This window comes from Clupea harengus, chromosome 21, assembly GCF_900700415.2.
Source record: "Clupea harengus chromosome 21, Ch_v2.0.2, whole genome shotgun sequence".
NCBI lineage: Eukaryota > Metazoa > Chordata > Actinopteri > Clupeiformes > Clupeidae > Clupea > Clupea harengus.
The window spans coordinates 2,295,724-2,313,730 of NC_045172.1; the positions used below are offsets into that span (position 1 = coordinate 2,295,724).

Here is an 18,007-nt window from a genome sequence, read left to right on the forward strand (position 1 = left end):
TGTGTGGGTGTGTGTGTGTGTGGGGGTGTTTGCGTGTGTGTGTGTTTTCAATATTCAATCTAGTGTTCAATTCAATTCAGTATTCAATCAGTGTGTTAAAATGTGTTAGTGTTCATTTGTTCGGCATATGTGAACGTGTCAGATTTAGTGGAGGAACAAACAGCGTGTGTGTGTGTGTGTGTGTGTGTGTGTCTGTTCTTACTTGAGCAAGTCCATGAGGTGCCTGATGAAGTCTCCCTGGCCCAGCAGCAGGTACCTCCTCATAGCCTGCAGGTGCTCCAGAAGGAGGTAGTTCTTGTTGAGGACATCCAGCAGGTACTTGCTGGTCTCAAAGTAGGCTGCATCGATCTTCTCCTGGAAGGCCCCCTCCATGTCTGTGAAGAGCTCTGTAGCTGTGGGGCAGCACAAGAGCACAACACCATCCTCAGTCCACACACTTAACAAAGCTCAACAAAAGACAGGTGCACCCCAACTACACAACAGCCTGTGTGGGCCTGATAGGTGAACAAAGAGTCTATCAAACTAAAATGGCCAAACATGATGGGTTTCTGTCCCATTCTTCTGTCTGAGAGAAGGAGAGAAAACACTGAGGCACACAAACAATAAAGTGATGTCTTAAGAGGCAGCTCAACCCAAGGACAAGGCCAGGAGACGGTCTTAAGAGGCAGCCTCAACCCAAGGACAAGGCCAGGAGACGGTCTTAAGAGGCAGCTCAACCCAAGGACAAGGCCAGGAGACGGTCTTAAGAGGCAGCTCAACCCAAGGGCATGGCCAGGAGACAACATGAGTATTGATTGTGGAGACGGAGTGGAGGGTGAAAGACACACTTACACTAAACAAGGCCACTGTCGATACACACGTTTAGAACTGCAGACTACGGGCTGAAAACAACAGACAGCTTCTGTGCCAGCCCTCCACCAACAGATCAATCCTCCTCCCATTTACCGTGCTGAGGTTCGGTAAACACCTCTTTTAGCCCCTAAAAAGCTGCTATTACAGGCATGTGCTTGGAGTCTCCGGGGGAGATGGGTGGCAATACAAGGAAAGTCCTTCAGCTCAAGGGAAGGGCAGGGAAGGGAAGGTCGCCTTACCATCTTTGGGCGAGTCGGCAGCCTTGGAGGCAGGCAGAATCTTGCCGGTCGGAGTCCGGTCCTGGCACACCTGATGCAGGAAGTTGATGGATTTCCCAATAAGCAGGACCTGTGGTTTAGTGAAGGATGTGCGCCACAGAAAAATAGGAGAGGGAGATGGAAGGACAGAGAAACTGAGGTTTAGTCACATGAGAAGCGGATGCTGGGCAGACAGTAATGGAGAGCCATACTAATGTAATTTCTCTTCTCTATGCACTTGGTCAATGTCTTGTGCCACTGTTGGATGAGAGGGGAATGTCTGCCATTCTGACCGTGTCTCCCTCTCTCCAGACATCAAGCTGCTGAGGACACACGTCCGTCAGCATGAAGTCAGAGCTACCGCTCATTTCAGAGCACAGGTCTGGCCTGCTCAGTCTGGAAGAGACTAAAGAAGCCTGCCATGGTGTCAGGTACAACACCTTCAACTCAGATAAAACTACTACGCAGCTGAGGCTTGTGTGTGCCACAGACCTCAACACTGAGCTCCACTGCGGAGGAGGGAGGTGGTGAAATGAGCAGTGGGCTCTTAGTGTGTGTGAGGCTCTAGTGGGTGTGGATGGACAGGGGGACACACAGATGGACATACCTTAGTGTGTGTGAAGCTCTTAGTGTGTGTGGATGGACAGGGGGACACACAGATGGACATACCTTAGTGTGTGTGGATGGACAGGGAGACACACAGATGGACATACCTTAGTGTGTGTGGATGGACAGGGAGACACACAGATGGACATACCTTTGTGTGTGTGTGGATGGACAGGGGGACACACAGATGGACATACCTTAGTGTGTGTGGATGGACAGGGGGACACACAGATGGACATACCTTAGTTTGTGTGAGGCTCTAGTGTGTGTGGATGGACAGGGGGACACACAGATGGACATACCTTAGTGTGTGTGGATGGACAGGGGGACACACAGATGGACATACCTTAGTGTGTGTGAGGCTCAAGTGGGTGTGGATGGACAGGGGGACACACAGATGGACATACCTTAGTGTGTGTGAAGCTCTAAGGTGTGTGGATGGACAGGGGGACACACAGATGGACATACCTTAGTGTGTGTGGATGGACAGGGGGACACACAGATGGACATACCTTAGTGTGTGTGAGGCTCAAGTGTGTGTGGATGGACAGGGGGATCCACAGATGGACATACCTTAGTGTGTGTGAGGCTCTAGTGTGTGTGGATGGACAGGGGGACACACAGATGGACATACCTTAGTGTGTGTGAGGCTCTAGTGTGTGTGGATGGACAGGGGGACACACAGATGGACATACCTTAGTGTGTGTGGATGGACAGGGGGATCCACAGATGGACATACCTTAGTGTGTGTGAGGCTCTTAGTGTGTGTGGATGGACAGGGGGACACACAGATGGACATACCTTTCTGCACTGGTCCATGGTGATGAAGGAGGGGATCATGGACTTCCTCAGTGAGTATTTGTCATGCCACAGCCGGTCTGTCTTCACTGTGGGGTCTGAGGCTACAAAGAACTACACACAGAGACACACACACACACACACACAAACACACACACACACACACACACACACACACACACACACACACACACACACACACACACACACACACACACCAGCGTTAAACACTGACTGACTTCTTCAAGAGCACATTTGACAAGATCAACTATAAAACGTATTTCTTAAATACGTGTCTCGTGTCTGGCTCTTTTGCACAGGCTTTCCTCTGAATTCCTCTGAGCCTTGGGGAGTCCAGGCCCAGCCCATCTTCATTAGCCCTCCCAATAACAAACCCATTAGGACGCCACAGGACAAACTAACAGCCAGTCACACAAGGTCTTAAAAGGGTATTTTCTAAAACACTTGACGCAGAAAAGCTTAATGTGGTTTTATATTTCAAAGCGATCAATGAGGAAAACGCTTCACATAAGATAATCACCATATTCCTTGGATTTCATTTTTGACATGTGGAAGTGTTTATGACAAAGAGATGTGCCAGAGAAATGTGGTCTTTGATCGATCGTTACATTAAGTACGCTAAGCTTTTTCGTATAATGGCAGAAAAGCCTTAATATTCCTTATTGCAACAGTAAGCCTACAAATGCATTTCAAATTCATCCTATGCTGCTCATCCCACCCCCCCACCCCCCAACCCCAGTGTAGGCTGTAGCTCAGGGGATGATAGACATGAGCAGCATTTAACTATTCCCAGCAGGCTGACTGAAGGCCAGACGCATTAGGCAGTGTCCGTAGAATGGGCTCCTATGGGGGTAAACCTCAGAGAAGTGGAGTCCTGATACTAGGGATGCCCGATAATATCGGCACGACATCGGTATCTGCAGATAAAAGCTTCAAAACTTAATTATCGGCATCTGCAGATATGAACATTTCTGCCGATGTACCTGGCCGATAAAGTGACGTTCAAATTATGCGCACGCGAAGCAAATGTTTTGGTTACTATGAGCGCCAACAACGTAATTCAACACGTCGGCTGTGTGGCAGTACTTCACAGTATCAGAGGCTGTTGACATGCTATTTGTCAGGAAACTTTTCAGGAGATGGAAGAGGAGACGACAGCTTGGCCGTAACGTAGGTTGCATGCATAGATGCAGATCACCCGCGTGCAACGCTTTGCAACATTACCTGTCGCGCGCTAATTGAAGTTAATAAGTTGCTAGTTAGCTAGACAACACTAGCTAGTTAGCTTGCATGCTACGTGACACCAGCAAAGTTGATTATCTCATTTGACGGCATGTGAAACGTTATGTCACGAGCCCACGCTATCTGTACATGGCTTACTTTTGCATATATGGAATTTATATAGCTAACTTGGCAATAACCTTACATAGATTAGTCTAGAAATCCTAGAAGGGATGTTAATAAACTGTAAGTCAGTTAACCAACGTTAGCTAGATAGCCAAGTTGCATTTCCAGAGTGTAGTTGATGAAGTTGGTTACTGTTCAAATATGAAAATTGTGACGTGAAAATATAAATAAATCTGCCATATTTGAAATCATTTCAATAGTTTCATGAGTGAATATCTATTTCTAAAATGATACAAATCATGTTATTAATGTCCCGTATCTACAGCAATACCCTATCATAATAACAGATTCATTCTAGTACAGGAGAGACTTTTCAATAATTAAAAAGCAGAGGTGTATATATCGGTATTGGCAATCGGCCAAAATGAGCTTGTAAATATCGGCATATCGGATATCGGCTAAAATTCAATATCGTGCATCCCTACCTGATACGATGCTGTTTTGGCCCATAATACTATTTTAAGCTTTTTCCTTATAATAGAGGCCAATGGGAAAAACAGCGAAACGCAAGATAGTGAGGCCTACCTTACATTGGATTTCTGTTTTGCTTTTTTGTTAGGACATTGATCGCTGTTCTGGGACAAGTTAAGCTTTTCCCTTATAATGGGCTTCAATGGAGAGGGAAGCGCTTAACGCGAGATAGCGACTATACTCCTAGGATTCGGGGTTTATCTTTTTGGACCGGTGGAAGTGTGTCCGACGAGAGAGAAATCTGCTGATCATTGATCTGTTTTGCAACATTAGCTTCTTTCCTTTAAAGCGTTTTCAGATGTCCCCTTAAAAGCTTGCGCCCCCCCCCCCCACCCCCTGACTGTGCCAATGCTGCACCTCCGCTCAAAGTCATAACGAGCTCGTTAACGGCCACCGCAAGGGCAATCTCCAGAGGAGGAGAGCGTGTGCCACCCCCTTGAGCTGTGCCCCTCTGATTACCAGCCCTCCGCTTAAGCCTGACAGCGCCCACAACTCTTCCAAGTGCCCTCTGCCTGCAACTCGCTGTGGGGTCAGCACAGGGTGGCACAGACATCACAGGCAATTCACTATGCCCTATTCTGGGACTGCTGACCAGCAGAGATTAACACCAGAGGGCCAACGGAAGAAAGGGATGAAGAGAGAGAGAGAGAGAGAGAGAGAGAGAGATGGCCGCTGGAGCCTGCAGTCTCATAACCTGACCTTTTATCCCCTTCTTCTCCCATGACTTTATTAGCCATTACAGCTTCTCATTGCTCTCCTTATTGGGTCTATTCTGTTGGTTCACTTGTTAGTTATACAAAGTTAATGTAGCTGAGGAGTATAACCTGCTTTAGAAACGTTATATGGCCGTGAAGGTAATGTCTCCTAAAAACTAGAAGAAAGGGGAGAGGTGGAGAGAGGAGAGAAAGAGGCCTATCTCTCAGTAGTGCATTTCTGCCTTCTCATTTCAGTTTAGTGTGCTGTTTGTTTGTGTGTGTGTGTGTGTGTGTGTGTGTGTGTGTGTGCACACATGATTTTCAGGTCCAAAGCGTGTTTGTGAGTGAGTCAATACGTTTGTGTGTGAGTGTGTGTGAGCAGACAGGTAGTGCTGACCTCATGGTAAGTGTCCTCCAACTCTCCGTCGTAGATCCAGCGGTAGAGGAAGTTGAGGATGGGGTGGGACACCAGGCTCAGGATGTGCTGCACCAGCGCACGCATGTTGGGGTCGCCCGTCTTCCCGTAGGCATGCACCGCTGACGCCAGCTCACCTCCTTTCCTGCCTGACAGCGCGCGCACACACACACACACACACACACACACACATTACAGTCGTCATCATCACAGCCATATAAACCACAAGTATACCACCTTAGATTCTCAAAACTTCTCACCTTTCCCCTTGAGAGCCCTTTCATTTCAATAAATAAAGCATTAAAACACAAGCATCAACATTTGTGTGAATCCACCTTGGCAGAAGTCCACCAGGGCGGCCAGTGTTTTAAGCCGGACCTTGGGGTCGTAGGTCCAGACGAGGAGGCGCCTCAGGGTGAGCGTGCTCTCCCCTCCCAGGGTCACGCCCTGGTCCTCCTCCACCTGCAGCTGACGGACACACACACACACAGGTAGGCAATGGCAGAGAGAATGCACCAGCAGGGTAACCCAACTGATCAACACCACCAAATGACAGGAAGATCAGAAAAGACCAAAAGAAAGGACAGAATGGAAAAAAAGCAAAAAGAAAGAAAGATGCAATAGTGAGAACGACTCCTACTTGTGAGTGCAACACTGAAAGCAGCCTGTAGTACTCCTTGAGTTCCTGATGAAGGGAGGCACAAAAGCTCTGGAGAGAGGAAGAGACATAACACAGATTACACACACATACGGGTTGGCATGGCGCATAGACCCACACAGATTATACACACATACGGGTTGGCATGGCACATAGACCCACACAGATTATACACACATACTGGTTTGCATGGCACATAAACCCACCCAGATTATACACACATACGGGTTGGCATGGCACATAGACCAACCCAGATTATACACACATACTGGTTGGCATGGCACATCGACCCACACAGATTACACACACACATACTGGTTGGCATGGCACATAGACCCACGGTCTGAGGGGAGCTCACCTGGCCCACCAGGCCGAATGCGCGGTCCAGGCTGCGGGAGTCTGTGTACTTGCGCACCTTGTTGTGCAGCCAGCCCAGCTCCGCTAGGCGACTGCTGAGGTCACGGAGGGATTTACACAATGGCACCTGGAAAACAGAGCACAGCAGTCCTGTCTGATGCTGAAATCAACAGCCACACAGCAACAACAATACTACTTATTTTAAATCAACAGCCACACAGCAAGAACAATACTACTTATTTTAAATCAACAGCCACACAGCAACAACAATACTACTTATTTTAAATCAACAGCCACACAGCAACAACAATACTACTTATTTTAAATCAACAGCTACACAGCAACAACAATACTACTTATTTTAAATCAACAGCCACACAGCAAGAACAATACTACTTATTTTAAATCAACAGCCACACAGCAACAACAATACTACTTATTTTAAATCAACAGCCACACAGCAACAACAATACTACTTATTTTAAATCAACAGCTACACAGCAACAACAATACTACTTATTTTAAATCAACAGCCACACAGCAACAACAATACTACTTATTTTAAATCAACAGCCACACAGCAACAACAATACTACTTATTTTAAATCAACAGCCACACAGCAACAACAATACTACTTATTTTAAATCAACAGCTACACAGCAACAACAATACCACTTATTTTAAATCAACAGCCACACAGCAACAACAATACTACTTATTTTAAATCAACAGCCACACAGTAACAACATACCACTTCTTTTTTCAAATTCACAAAGCTTAATCATGGGCACCAGATCGCAACAGATCTTTGCAGATTGCTAGAACAGACATAATACTATTCTATATTCTATACTATTTACTATGTAGATATAATTCTATTCTGACATTACTCTTGTGAATGACCCCATCAAAATTGTTTTTGACATCCTGAAATACCTTATATACCAGGATATTAAACTGGATAAGATTTCAGCATAATTAAATAAAATATTATGTGATCTATGAAACAACAATTATTCTTAATCAGTTCACTTAATTGTCCTGAAAAAGGGGGACTGAAGGCCAGCGTACAGAAAGACTAGGCCTCAACATGGAACTAAGATGCCTGGAGGTTTTCAGAAAGGCACCCTAACCTAGCTCTACTATCCTTCCTATATAATACACATACATACACAGGTCTCTGTCAACGGAGACATATTTTAAAGCCCTCGCTAATGAGGGGAACATAACGGCTGGAGTCAATCATTTCTGTTTCATATTCCACCATAACCTAACCTTATTCTTACCTCATCAACATTTCACAAACGTATTGAAAGATAACAGCTGCAAAATGACAGATTTTCAAAAGGGTTCTAACCTTTAGAAACTTCATTCATGTTTATCTGTCAATCTCAGAAGTCAGACGTGACCGAGGGAACCTCATGTCCTTTCTAATTCAAGTTGGAGTTTGGCATTAAACCTAAGGCATGTGGTGGAGCTGAATTTAGCGTGCACAGAATATACAAAGAGGTCATCCACATATGGACACTGACTGACACACACACACACACGTGTAATGTAATGGTCGATCTGTGAGCAGCAGCTTGTCTGCTCACATCATGCCAGGCTGGCAAGGATCAGCCCAGAATGCAGTGCCATCTGCCATGCCCCCAGCCAGCAACCCCTGATCAGGTTGTTGAATGGGAAGACAGAGTAGGTACTACTGAGAGAGCGTTCATGGCTGGGCCATCTCTGCCTTTGGATTGGTTCACTCTAAAATTCAGTGAAGCCTATTTGGTTGTTCATTCCTTTTCTCATGTCTTCATTCATAAGCCTCTCACTCAGCGATTCATTCCAGCTGGAAAGTGAACTGGATCACTTCTACCTCTATACAACCACTATGCCCCCCCTTTTAGTCAACTAACCAATGTTTGTCCACTACTTTACAGCGTTTTTGCCTCAATGTTGGACACTTAACAGGATCATCATCTCTTTCTTCCACTCTAAGTGCTTTGAACGCTCGACTGAGCAGTCCTTTTGGTCCCCTTGCAGAGGCATCGAGTGGAGAGCCCTCCTCGGTTGCCCGAGGGGAAAGTGGCGTTGCCGTGCGAGTCAAACTAACCGCACACGGCATGAACATTCCCCACCAGCGGCCACCGCTCCCCAGACGACCTCCGCTGTTGGAGCGTGCCAGGGGAACCCAATTAGCGCCGGTCAATTTCCCCCGCTCTTAAGCCACGGCAAGAAAAGGACAAATAAGGAGGAACATTCCCCCCCCCCCCTCTCTCCATCTCCAGCAACAATACGAACGACCCAATGCATGCCTTAGAAGATGGCAAGAATCAACACAGCCTGTGTAGAGCCGGCGCCATGGCAACCCATACTAATCACTCCTCACACCTTCCCACACACTACAGTAGCATCAGCTGGCTGCTTCTCTGGTGAACAATTAACAGTCTAGTGCTGCGATTTGAAAAATAGGAGTGTGATCAGGCTGAATCCATTGGGGGCTGGGTGCAGCACTTACGCTGTTGAACGGTTTGCGGGCCAGACAGATACTTGCTACCAGAAGCCCTACTGCCTGCTTGAATGGCTCTCTGCATTACTAAGAGCAGTCACACGTCTGCCTGGTATCCTGAAAAGCCTTGATGGTATGTGGTTAAGCAAAAAAAGGTTACGGTAAACCAGCTCTTTTCACTGATGATAAAGCATCTTCTTTTGATGGTGGGTAAACTGAGGTGTGAGCTGATGAAAGGGCCGATGATTGTTTAGGTTGATGTGTTTACAGAAAGGCCTACATTAGGCTTGCGAGTTGGGAGACTGACAGGTTAAGAGTTTAAGAGTGTGACGACTGAGACTGTGGAGTGCAGTGAAGCTCTCTCTCTATGTGGAGGCTGGCCAAAGTGGGTATTGATCTCCTGCTCTTTTTTAGCACATCATCAACCTTGATGTCAGCCAAGGAAAACATTCAAAAATAAGACATAAATAAACAAATAAATAATAATCGGCCAAGCAAAGGGTATTTATAGGTAAGACAAGTTGTCCTGGACAGGTGCTTATACACAGAGCCATGCAGAGATTAAAAGCAGTGCTACTGTTAGCCAGCAGTCCTTGGACATTCAGCACTTCCATAAATGCATAATATATATACGTACAAATGTTGTGCATTTCGAGTCTAGTTTAATATTTATGTTGGGGGTCTTTGTTCATCTCACCCATTAACATGGGTTAGTGGCCAGCTTGACGATTTTAACATTTGCGCATTAGAAAGCTGTATTGTAGTGCAAGATACACCCCCAACCCCAAATGCTCTAGTCTGATGGCACATTTCTCCTGAGGCTTGTGTGGAATGGATAATCCATAAGGCATAGACTGACACACCCATTCTACAAGGCAAATGTTCATATCTGGACTGAACATCACGATAACTAATTCCACACCAATTAGACGACTTAAGAAGGAAAGTTACTAGCTTTGGAATTCACTTGATTAATGTTGTAGTGAGAATCGAAAGTGTAGGTGATGCAGAGGGGTAGTGTAATAATTCTTCCCTATGGATTGATGACATGCTAAGTTTGGTTTATAATACAGAGGTACCGATGCAGGGCTTGACCTGCATAGCCTTGTGTACTTGTTGACTTCCACAGTAATCTGAAGGTAGAGTCTGCGACTCTGACGAAAGGATGTTGATTTTTGAGCTAAACAGCCAATCAAATCACACCCCTCCTTTCTGTGCTCCTGAAGCAACATGTTGATTGGCTGGAATTGTTTATTGCTCGGCCCGAGCCACTATGCTTGTTTTCCATGAGAAGCAATTCACTGAATTTAACTCAAATGTTATTGGATTAGAATCATGGACTGCACCTCTAAATGGTTTACTGCAGATTGTTCTATACTTTATCACACAGTCAAGGCAGTCCTGTACGCATAGAAATATGACACATTACTACACAATAATATTATTTTACATCTGTGGAGTGGTCTTAGCTCGAGCTTAATGTTTACATTTTGTTTGTACATTTCTGGCCGTTTGTATAAGGTATGATTCTTTGCTTGTTGACAGTGGCAGAAGGGGATCAAAAGTCAAATATGTCTCTATGTTGTGTCTTTACTTAGAATAAGAATGAAGCATAGCAAACCTTTGTGTCGATTTTATAGCAGTTTTCAGAAGCGCTCATCTTGATAAACTTGCCATCAATTCCCTGGAAGACGTACAAAATGTCCCGGACGAGTGCGGCTTCACCAATTTCAGCTGAGCACGGGAGTAGAGAGAAAAAAAAAACCCCCCAAGAGTCAAGGTCAAACACCGGAGAACAGTCAAAGTAAGTTACCGTGCAATTACTTTTAGTCCAGGCTATGAGACCATCAGCCAGCTGGAGGTGCCGAAATGAGGTTGTGCTGAGTTAAGAGGAGCAAGAACATTCTCTGCCCAGCTGTGATAATTTGTCTCAAATTGCCAGCACTTACAATTAAATATTCAAGTGCAGGTGTCACTGTGCCCACAGACTGCTTACTGAGTGTGAAATGCCTGCCAATTGCGAGCTTCCCTGTGACAGCAAAAACAAATCACATCCAGTAAAGAGAAACATACCCAAGCTACCGCATCCAAACCCAAACAAACACAGGGTAGAGTTTTCTAGTGAAAAAGAAGCTTTGCTGTAACAGCTACTGGAAACCCATAATATTTATAGCAGGCATTAGCAATGAGCAAACACACACAGCGCTCTCTCTAATGGAAGAGTGGATCGCCCATAATCGGGCAGAGAGACAGAGAGGATTTAGTTTGCTTCGCGTGGTATCAATAACAATCACAATGCTTTTAGGAAGGCAGATGCTTTATTGGACCATCAATCCTGGCGGGGTCATATTTATCAAAGCCAAAGCCCAGTGCGGTGCAGGCTGGCGAAGTCTGAGCACATGATGTGAGGCCCCTGCTTCAGCACTACATACACCCATCTGTGTACCGGACTGACTGGGGGATCTGATGGGGTTGGGAGTTTATCACCTGAGCAATCTGCAGGGACCTAAATTAACATGATACCATTTGCCTCAAACAGGACATGTAACTGACGTCTGAGTTGAATATGACACACCGCTATAACTACACTAAGAATGTATTATTACCTATTAGCATCGCGAAGATACAACTATTCATCTAGTCTAGCCATCAACACTGTTAAGCACTTCCCACCTAATTGCAGTTAGTACTTATCACCGTAGTACTTACACTTAGTGTAAAATAGACAGCTGTATTCAGCTTCCCTTGTAAGGCGTTTTCATGAATGATTTTTGCCACCTCAGTTCTGTGTAGTAAACTATGATTTTAATTCAGCAGAACATGCTGAATGTACACCGGTGTTGTCCAAACCCTTGTGCATATTTCCTTGATTTATTTGACTGCGTATGAATGAAAAAGTACACCCTGCATCAACGGTCACTCACCGCTGCCATCCCCCTCTCTTCTATGGCGGGGGGTGACCCTGCTGGCTGGGGCCAGGGGCCCAACAGGGGCCCGTGAGGTAGGTGCTGCTGCCCCTGGGGGTGACGCTGTGATTGGGAGGGCCCAGGCCAGACGAGCGCCTCTCGATGCATCACCAGCCACCTGGTGCCTATGGAAGAGAGAAGCAGGGTTATTATGGACACCATTACTACCTTTCTGTTTGGTAAGACCACTGCAGGGCCCACAGTTCCCTAAAGGGACACCAATAACACAGGGCTGCTGCATGGGCACAATTCCTCTTAGAGTGGACCTGCTACATTCAGCAAGTCTCCAACACAATTTAGTGATGAATCGGTATTTTATGTACCTTTTTTGCCCTTCTCTAAAAATATATGAAGTTACTGGAAGTCCACAGTACTTTGCACGCAAGTTTACAGAAAACAGGCTCAATGAGGGGGAACACTCTTCCTCCCTCCCGCTGTCTGAAAGTTCTCCTAAAACACGTCAGCGGGCCAGGATTTGGACCCGGGTCGATTCGGATGTGGAGGGAGAACACTTACGAGCCACACGGATCAATTTCCACTCCCAGAGCACCAGGAGGCTAAATAAACACTCTGAGGGAGAAGGCCTCAGATGCCGTCACCGTAGACACCGTAGACACATGGACGACCTCGCCGCATCAGAGCTTTGGATGAGTGGCAACCATTCAGTCAGCACAAAGCCATTCAGATACACAAAGCTGCCACATCCATGCAGTGTAGTTATGAAAACCTAAATAACACTGACTGATTCCACGTGGCTTACGGAACACTATAAGTGTGGGGATTCTTGAAACCTGAAAAGCTTTTAAAAAGAAAAAGAAACGCTAAAAAGGTTTATTTCCAAGTAAAAACAAATTGGCCGTCACTCCTGTAATCTGCCCTCAGTAGGACTGTCTCTTTGTGAACCCATTAGCAAGCCTTGAGGGAATGCACTAATTGCTACATAATGGCAGTTTTCAAATGATAAAAAATGACCTTGGGAGCCGGGCATCGTAAAGATACTCCCAATCTGTTGAATTACAATGTTAATGATTCTACAATCAATTAAGCAACAGCACAAAGTGTATGGGCTTATATTTAAAATATATACAGTGCATAAGGAAAGAGTTCAGACCCCTTCACATTTGTTTTTAACATTTTGTTGTTATGTTGCAGCCTTATGTGCAACCACAGAAAGAGAAAATACTGTCAATGTGATTAGAATAAAACTGCCACCACAAAAACCAGGACTGAATTTCACAACACAACTAGACAAACCAAAACATGCTGGATTTGTCATCATGTCTACCAGTTTTGGGACCTTCCTCCTAGGTGGATATGTAAAATCCGAAAGTTTTCAATTACATTTGCACTACAAATACCTAGAAGACTACAAATACCTAAAAGACTACAGCCGCAGGCTCTGGCATTCTCTCTTCACTACTGACTGAAATGGTTTTTGAAGGTCAATGTGAGAGTTGATCAACCTTCATCTCTACAAGAGCTACTGGCCTGGTCTTGTTGGTACTTGTTGGGGAGATCTGATAAAACTGATCAATCATAGTAGCTTTTATCCTGCAACACTATAACAACTCTGATATTGAAATGCACACAACAGTTCTAAAACACCTTTAGCACAGCACAAAACGTTCTGCACATAGCCAAACCTAGACTAAACAAGTGATTTCCTTTTCAGTTTTGGCTGAACGAGAGGGAGGCTGACTCACCCAACCAACAGGGACTGTGGTGTCGGAGTGGGACCATTGAGAGAGTAAACTCCCAAGCTGCTGATGCCACTGGTGCCCATGCTGGTGTTGTTTTGGGTCACACCGCGCTCGGGGTAGCTGAGGGGCAGGGACTGGGGCCGAGTGCAATAGAACGGGGTGGAGTGGGCATCTCGGGGCAGCGGCTGGGCAAACAGGGCACTATAGCTCCCAACCTGTTGCAGACAGGACACACTTTAACAGCTAAGCCAGGGACACTGATTCATGACAGTGATTGATGTTGTGTCTATATGGTAGGAGTCAAACCTGGTTTTCTTACCCGACTAGATGGTTTACGTGGGTCTTCACAAAGGCTCAGCAGCAGGTACAAGACTGACCATTTCTGTTTGAGCACGCCCTATGTATGACCAAAAACACATGTGAAAAAAGAAAAAAATGGTATTCATCTTTGCTGCTTTAAATCATTTTTATAAACTTGCCAGCCCTGCCTGAAAGCGCTCAAATGCTGCTCTTAACGATATGCTCAAGAGCACCCTGCCAGGAGAACTTTCCCATTAAACTCCTGTTAGGGCTCACCTGGGTCTGCAGCTTGCGATGGAGCTCAGAGAAGCGAACTGCATCTGCCTCTCTCCTCTGCTTCATCACTGCAGGAGAAAGACAAGGGGCCAAAACAAAACATCATCAGAATAGTACATCCACCGTTCAGCACAGCAAGGATGAGCAAAAGTGTCCTGTTCCTGAAGACTGTCCTGATTACGTTTTTTCTAGGTAGTACATCAGTTTCCTCTCCAATTAGCCTTTCTGTTGTCATTTAACATGCTTGAAGAAGCCCACCATAATGAAAGAAACCGACCCCTATAGCTGGTGCCATCAATTAAACTAACAGGCATAAGGAACATGGCAACAGTTCCATCCTTCCATCTTTATTTATACTTGTGAGAGCGGTGCCCTATTCTTGGTTTGCTTTGTGTCACTGACGCTCAATATTCGCCCCACAACAAGGACAGAGGACAGACTGTGTCGACTCTCTTAAGGCTGGAAAGTAGAGAAAGTAAAGAGTAGAACTTACACTCCTTCTTGATCTTCTCCGAAACCAGAAACTCATCCCGTTCGATGGTGGGGGCATAGTTACTCCCAATGACTCTCACAGCATACTGGAACTGGTGAGCGACCTCAGCTGGAAGCAGAGACATACTATATCAAACTGAAAGGATAATCTCAATAGAAAAAAACAAACAGTATGACACAAGGCTGACATATCTCTTGTGTCAAAAAAATGGGTAATGCTAAAGAGCAGGATACCATACAACCATGTTACATTGTTCATTTCGTGAGGGCACTAAATGACCACTGGTCAAAATGATTTCCTGCATAAGTAAAACTATTTGATCTAGTTATTAACACCTTATGCACTTAACCTTACATGGCTTGAATCAACGATGGTTGGATTACAAACTCAAAAGCTGCGATTCCTCCTGCAGATGAAACCTTCCTTTGCATGAACTCTAACATACACCCACTGTCACAAGCCACCTGATGACAGACGGCCATGTAACGTCAATAACGACTATTGGGCATCGCATATAGCTTGCCAGCTAGCAAACACAAACGAATGGCTTACCAACATTGCTGACTATATGTAACACAGTGGAATACGTCTTGTAAACGGTCTCAAAGTGTAGATCTAAATAGGGCCTTTCCATCTCATGGATGCTGAACTGATGACAAAATGCCAGTGAGTCAAATTAGCTATCTAGTGTGTCATCCTGATAATTCCCACATTTTACCATTTGAAGTCAAACCGTTTCCTCGCTAAACTATATTAAATCGCTCATATACCCTGGCTTCATACATGCCAATCCATCAATACTTGCAATACGTTGACTGAAATCGTGCACAAAATATCTGATGAAGTGGTCAAATTACTTCAACGATGCCAGCTAACCATCGGCTAAGCAGCAACAGTCAAGCTAGGGTTAGCCAGAAAGCTCACACTGTAGACTGGCATTTGCAAAGTTGGCTAGCTAGGTAGCTGGCTAGCAGGCTAACTGACAAATGTTTGCTTACTAACTGGCTGTTTCGGTTACCTTCACTTTTCCCGGTGATTCTGCAGCAAAGACTTTGCAAAAGAACATTTGGAGATTTTTGATCAAGTGCTGCCATGGTGTATCTTATTCACAGAGACAAATATGCCTGCTTCTATCCACTGTCGTTATTCCTCCATTGGTTTTGCACTCCTGGCAACAGCGCCATTTTAACAGAACCCGCCGAAAGCTTCAACAGAAGAAGAGCAGTCCAAAAAAACAGGGACGCACTGAAAATACAGCCCTGTAAGAAAATATCTAGGACGCACACGGTTCCTACAAAGTGTTGTTCCCATCAGCAATAAACTGTCTCTTCATGTGAATGATAATCTTTTTAATTTATTGTGGACGTTATTATACTGTTGTCTTATCGTTATTTAATTGTTGTTAATATTACTATTTTATTACTACTCTACTGGCTATGTTAAACCTGTATGCAATAATCACCACCATGACCCTGAGGGCTAAGGTTTTTTTTCTGAGCTGATTTTGTTCCCTCGAAATACTTTTACATCTCCACGCAATATTTTTGCATTACTTTTGGGTTCCCACGCATCACATTTTGCGTTATCCCGCAATACTTTTGGATTCCTTCGCAAATTTCCATGCAAAATTCACCATGGTCCTTAGAAGGATCCGTTCCCTTGCAATAACCTACTTTTGGCTTCACACGCAATAGATTTTTTTGCTTTTTGATGATGAGCAATTTTTGCGTTGCCTCGCAATAACTTTTGGATTCCCTCACAATACTTGCAAAAGTATAGCCAGGATAAAATATTGCGAAGGAACGCAAAAATTGCTCATAAAAAAAAAATCCTTAAGTAATAAGTAATATGTAAGATTAACTCAAGATGTTTGTCTTGTGGTAATGCAAGCAATAATCACAGATTTTAGATAGGTCTATGTAAAGTCTTTGACAGGGGCGTGTTTCAGTATTCAGAATTTCAGGTGGGTGTGACCTACAAGTGCGCAGGCGCTTGAGGCAGCAGTGACGTAGAGTGAGAGAAAAGATCATCAGTGGCCACTACTGGGAGTCGCGACGACGTGAAGGCACGGGGATGGTGAGGGACAGAAGGAGGACGCAAAAAATAGCAAGAGGGGGCAGTTGAGAAGTGATTGTGCATTGACGTTACTGTATATCTTTCGAAAGGGGAACAATGCATTGTCCGCTCAAATAATCTGAAGATGCCCGTGTGTTACCGAAGTCCAAATTGTAAATCCGCTCGGTTTTAGAGTCGTTAGGCTAAGTTACCTTGATTATAGCTTGGCTCACAGACAATTAGAAAAAAAAAACAATAGCAGTCCTGGACTGTCACTTCTGAAGCAAAAGGGAGACCGCCCGACAGTCATGGAACGGAGAGTGAAAATTAAAATTAGCTAGCGCTTCAAACGTTCAGATAAGATCATAGGAGAAGAAATAGCAAGACCACCTGGCACCTGTCGCAAGAATGGATTTTAGCACGCTTCGGAACCTCATCAGTAGATACGTAAGTAGTAGCCTGTTTTAACGTTACCATTTTGCGATATTGAATGAGTGTGTCAGTGATGTGCATTCCCAACTTGTTGGTCGTTAGAAAAGGAGCATCAACGCTGTCCATGATGTTAGCGGAGGTCTTTTTTTCTAACTGAATGAGACGGGGTTCCACAATTTCTCACCAAATCATAGAATGACAATTTGCATTGCAGAAACACTTTGCAGTGCAGGCTACACCTGCCAGTTTAGCTTGAGGACAACGACTGTTGTTTGTTTGCAAATGAATACGGAAAGCGCGAGTCACCCCAGGGCCATTTAAACAATGACCGGCATGTATCTGCTAACTAGTTTAGTAACCCAGCTCACAGATGCCTCTTGTCAGCCGGTTTCACTTGAACAACCAACACCCGTAAATATGTAATTGAAACGAAGTCCTTGCTCAGGGTTATGAGATTGTATGAGCTGGGCTGAGTGTCAGACTGGACATCGTTATAATATAACTGTTCTTCTACATTTATGGTCTCCGAATATGGAGCTATTTTATGATTGAAGTACAGCGATAGAGTGAATTTGCGATTAAACTCTGAAGGAAATTCAGACCTATAAACTTCTAATCCCCGTATTCAACAAGGCCATCAAGTACATCTAACTTCAAGTAGCCTATATTACCAACTGCTTGTTACACTGCAAGCCCAAACAGGTCAAACTGTTGACATCTGTAGGCGTCATTTTCTGAGTTGTTTTGAAA

General features: G+C 44.8%; 2 protein-coding genes across 7 annotated transcripts in view; one reads left to right on the top strand and one right to left on the bottom strand.

Annotated features, from left to right (window-relative positions):
- tubgcp3 (tubulin, gamma complex associated protein 3) overlaps positions 1-16,005 on the bottom strand; it is a 21,505-nt gene extending 5,500 nt beyond the window's left edge. Inside the window, exons 1-14 of the mRNA XM_031558668.2 lie at positions 15,789-16,005; positions 14,771-14,878; positions 14,278-14,345; positions 14,021-14,098; positions 13,705-13,916; positions 11,960-12,126; positions 10,657-10,769; positions 6,539-6,664; positions 6,163-6,231; positions 5,858-5,990; positions 5,505-5,671; positions 2,517-2,627; positions 1,092-1,200; positions 203-392 (exon numbers count right to left, since the gene is read on the bottom strand). Of these exons, the coding sequence (XP_031414528.1) occupies positions 203-392; positions 1,092-1,200; positions 2,517-2,627; positions 5,505-5,671; positions 5,858-5,990; positions 6,163-6,231; positions 6,539-6,664; positions 10,657-10,769; positions 11,960-12,126; positions 13,705-13,916; positions 14,021-14,098; positions 14,278-14,345; positions 14,771-14,878; positions 15,789-15,864 (1,727 nt within the window). The 5' untranslated portion in view covers positions 15,865-16,005. The remainder of the gene's footprint in view (positions 1-202; positions 393-1,091; positions 1,201-2,516; positions 2,628-5,504; positions 5,672-5,857; positions 5,991-6,162; positions 6,232-6,538; positions 6,665-10,656; positions 10,770-11,959; positions 12,127-13,704; positions 13,917-14,020; positions 14,099-14,277; positions 14,346-14,770; positions 14,879-15,788) is intronic.
- Positions 16,006-16,780: 775 nt separating this feature from the next.
- Positions 16,781-18,007, top strand: part of atp11a (ATPase phospholipid transporting 11A) — a 68,693-nt gene continuing 67,466 nt past the window's right edge. For 3 of the 6 annotated variants that reach the window (XM_031558972.2, XM_012819730.3, XM_031558971.2), the window contains exon 1: positions 16,781-17,272. In XM_031558972.2, the coding sequence (XP_031414832.1) occupies positions 17,234-17,272 (39 nt within the window). In that variant the 5' untranslated portion in view covers positions 16,781-17,233. The remainder of the gene's footprint in view (positions 17,273-18,007) is intronic. The other 3 variants (XM_012819732.3, XM_012819733.3, XM_042702911.1) reach the window with 1 other exon arrangement.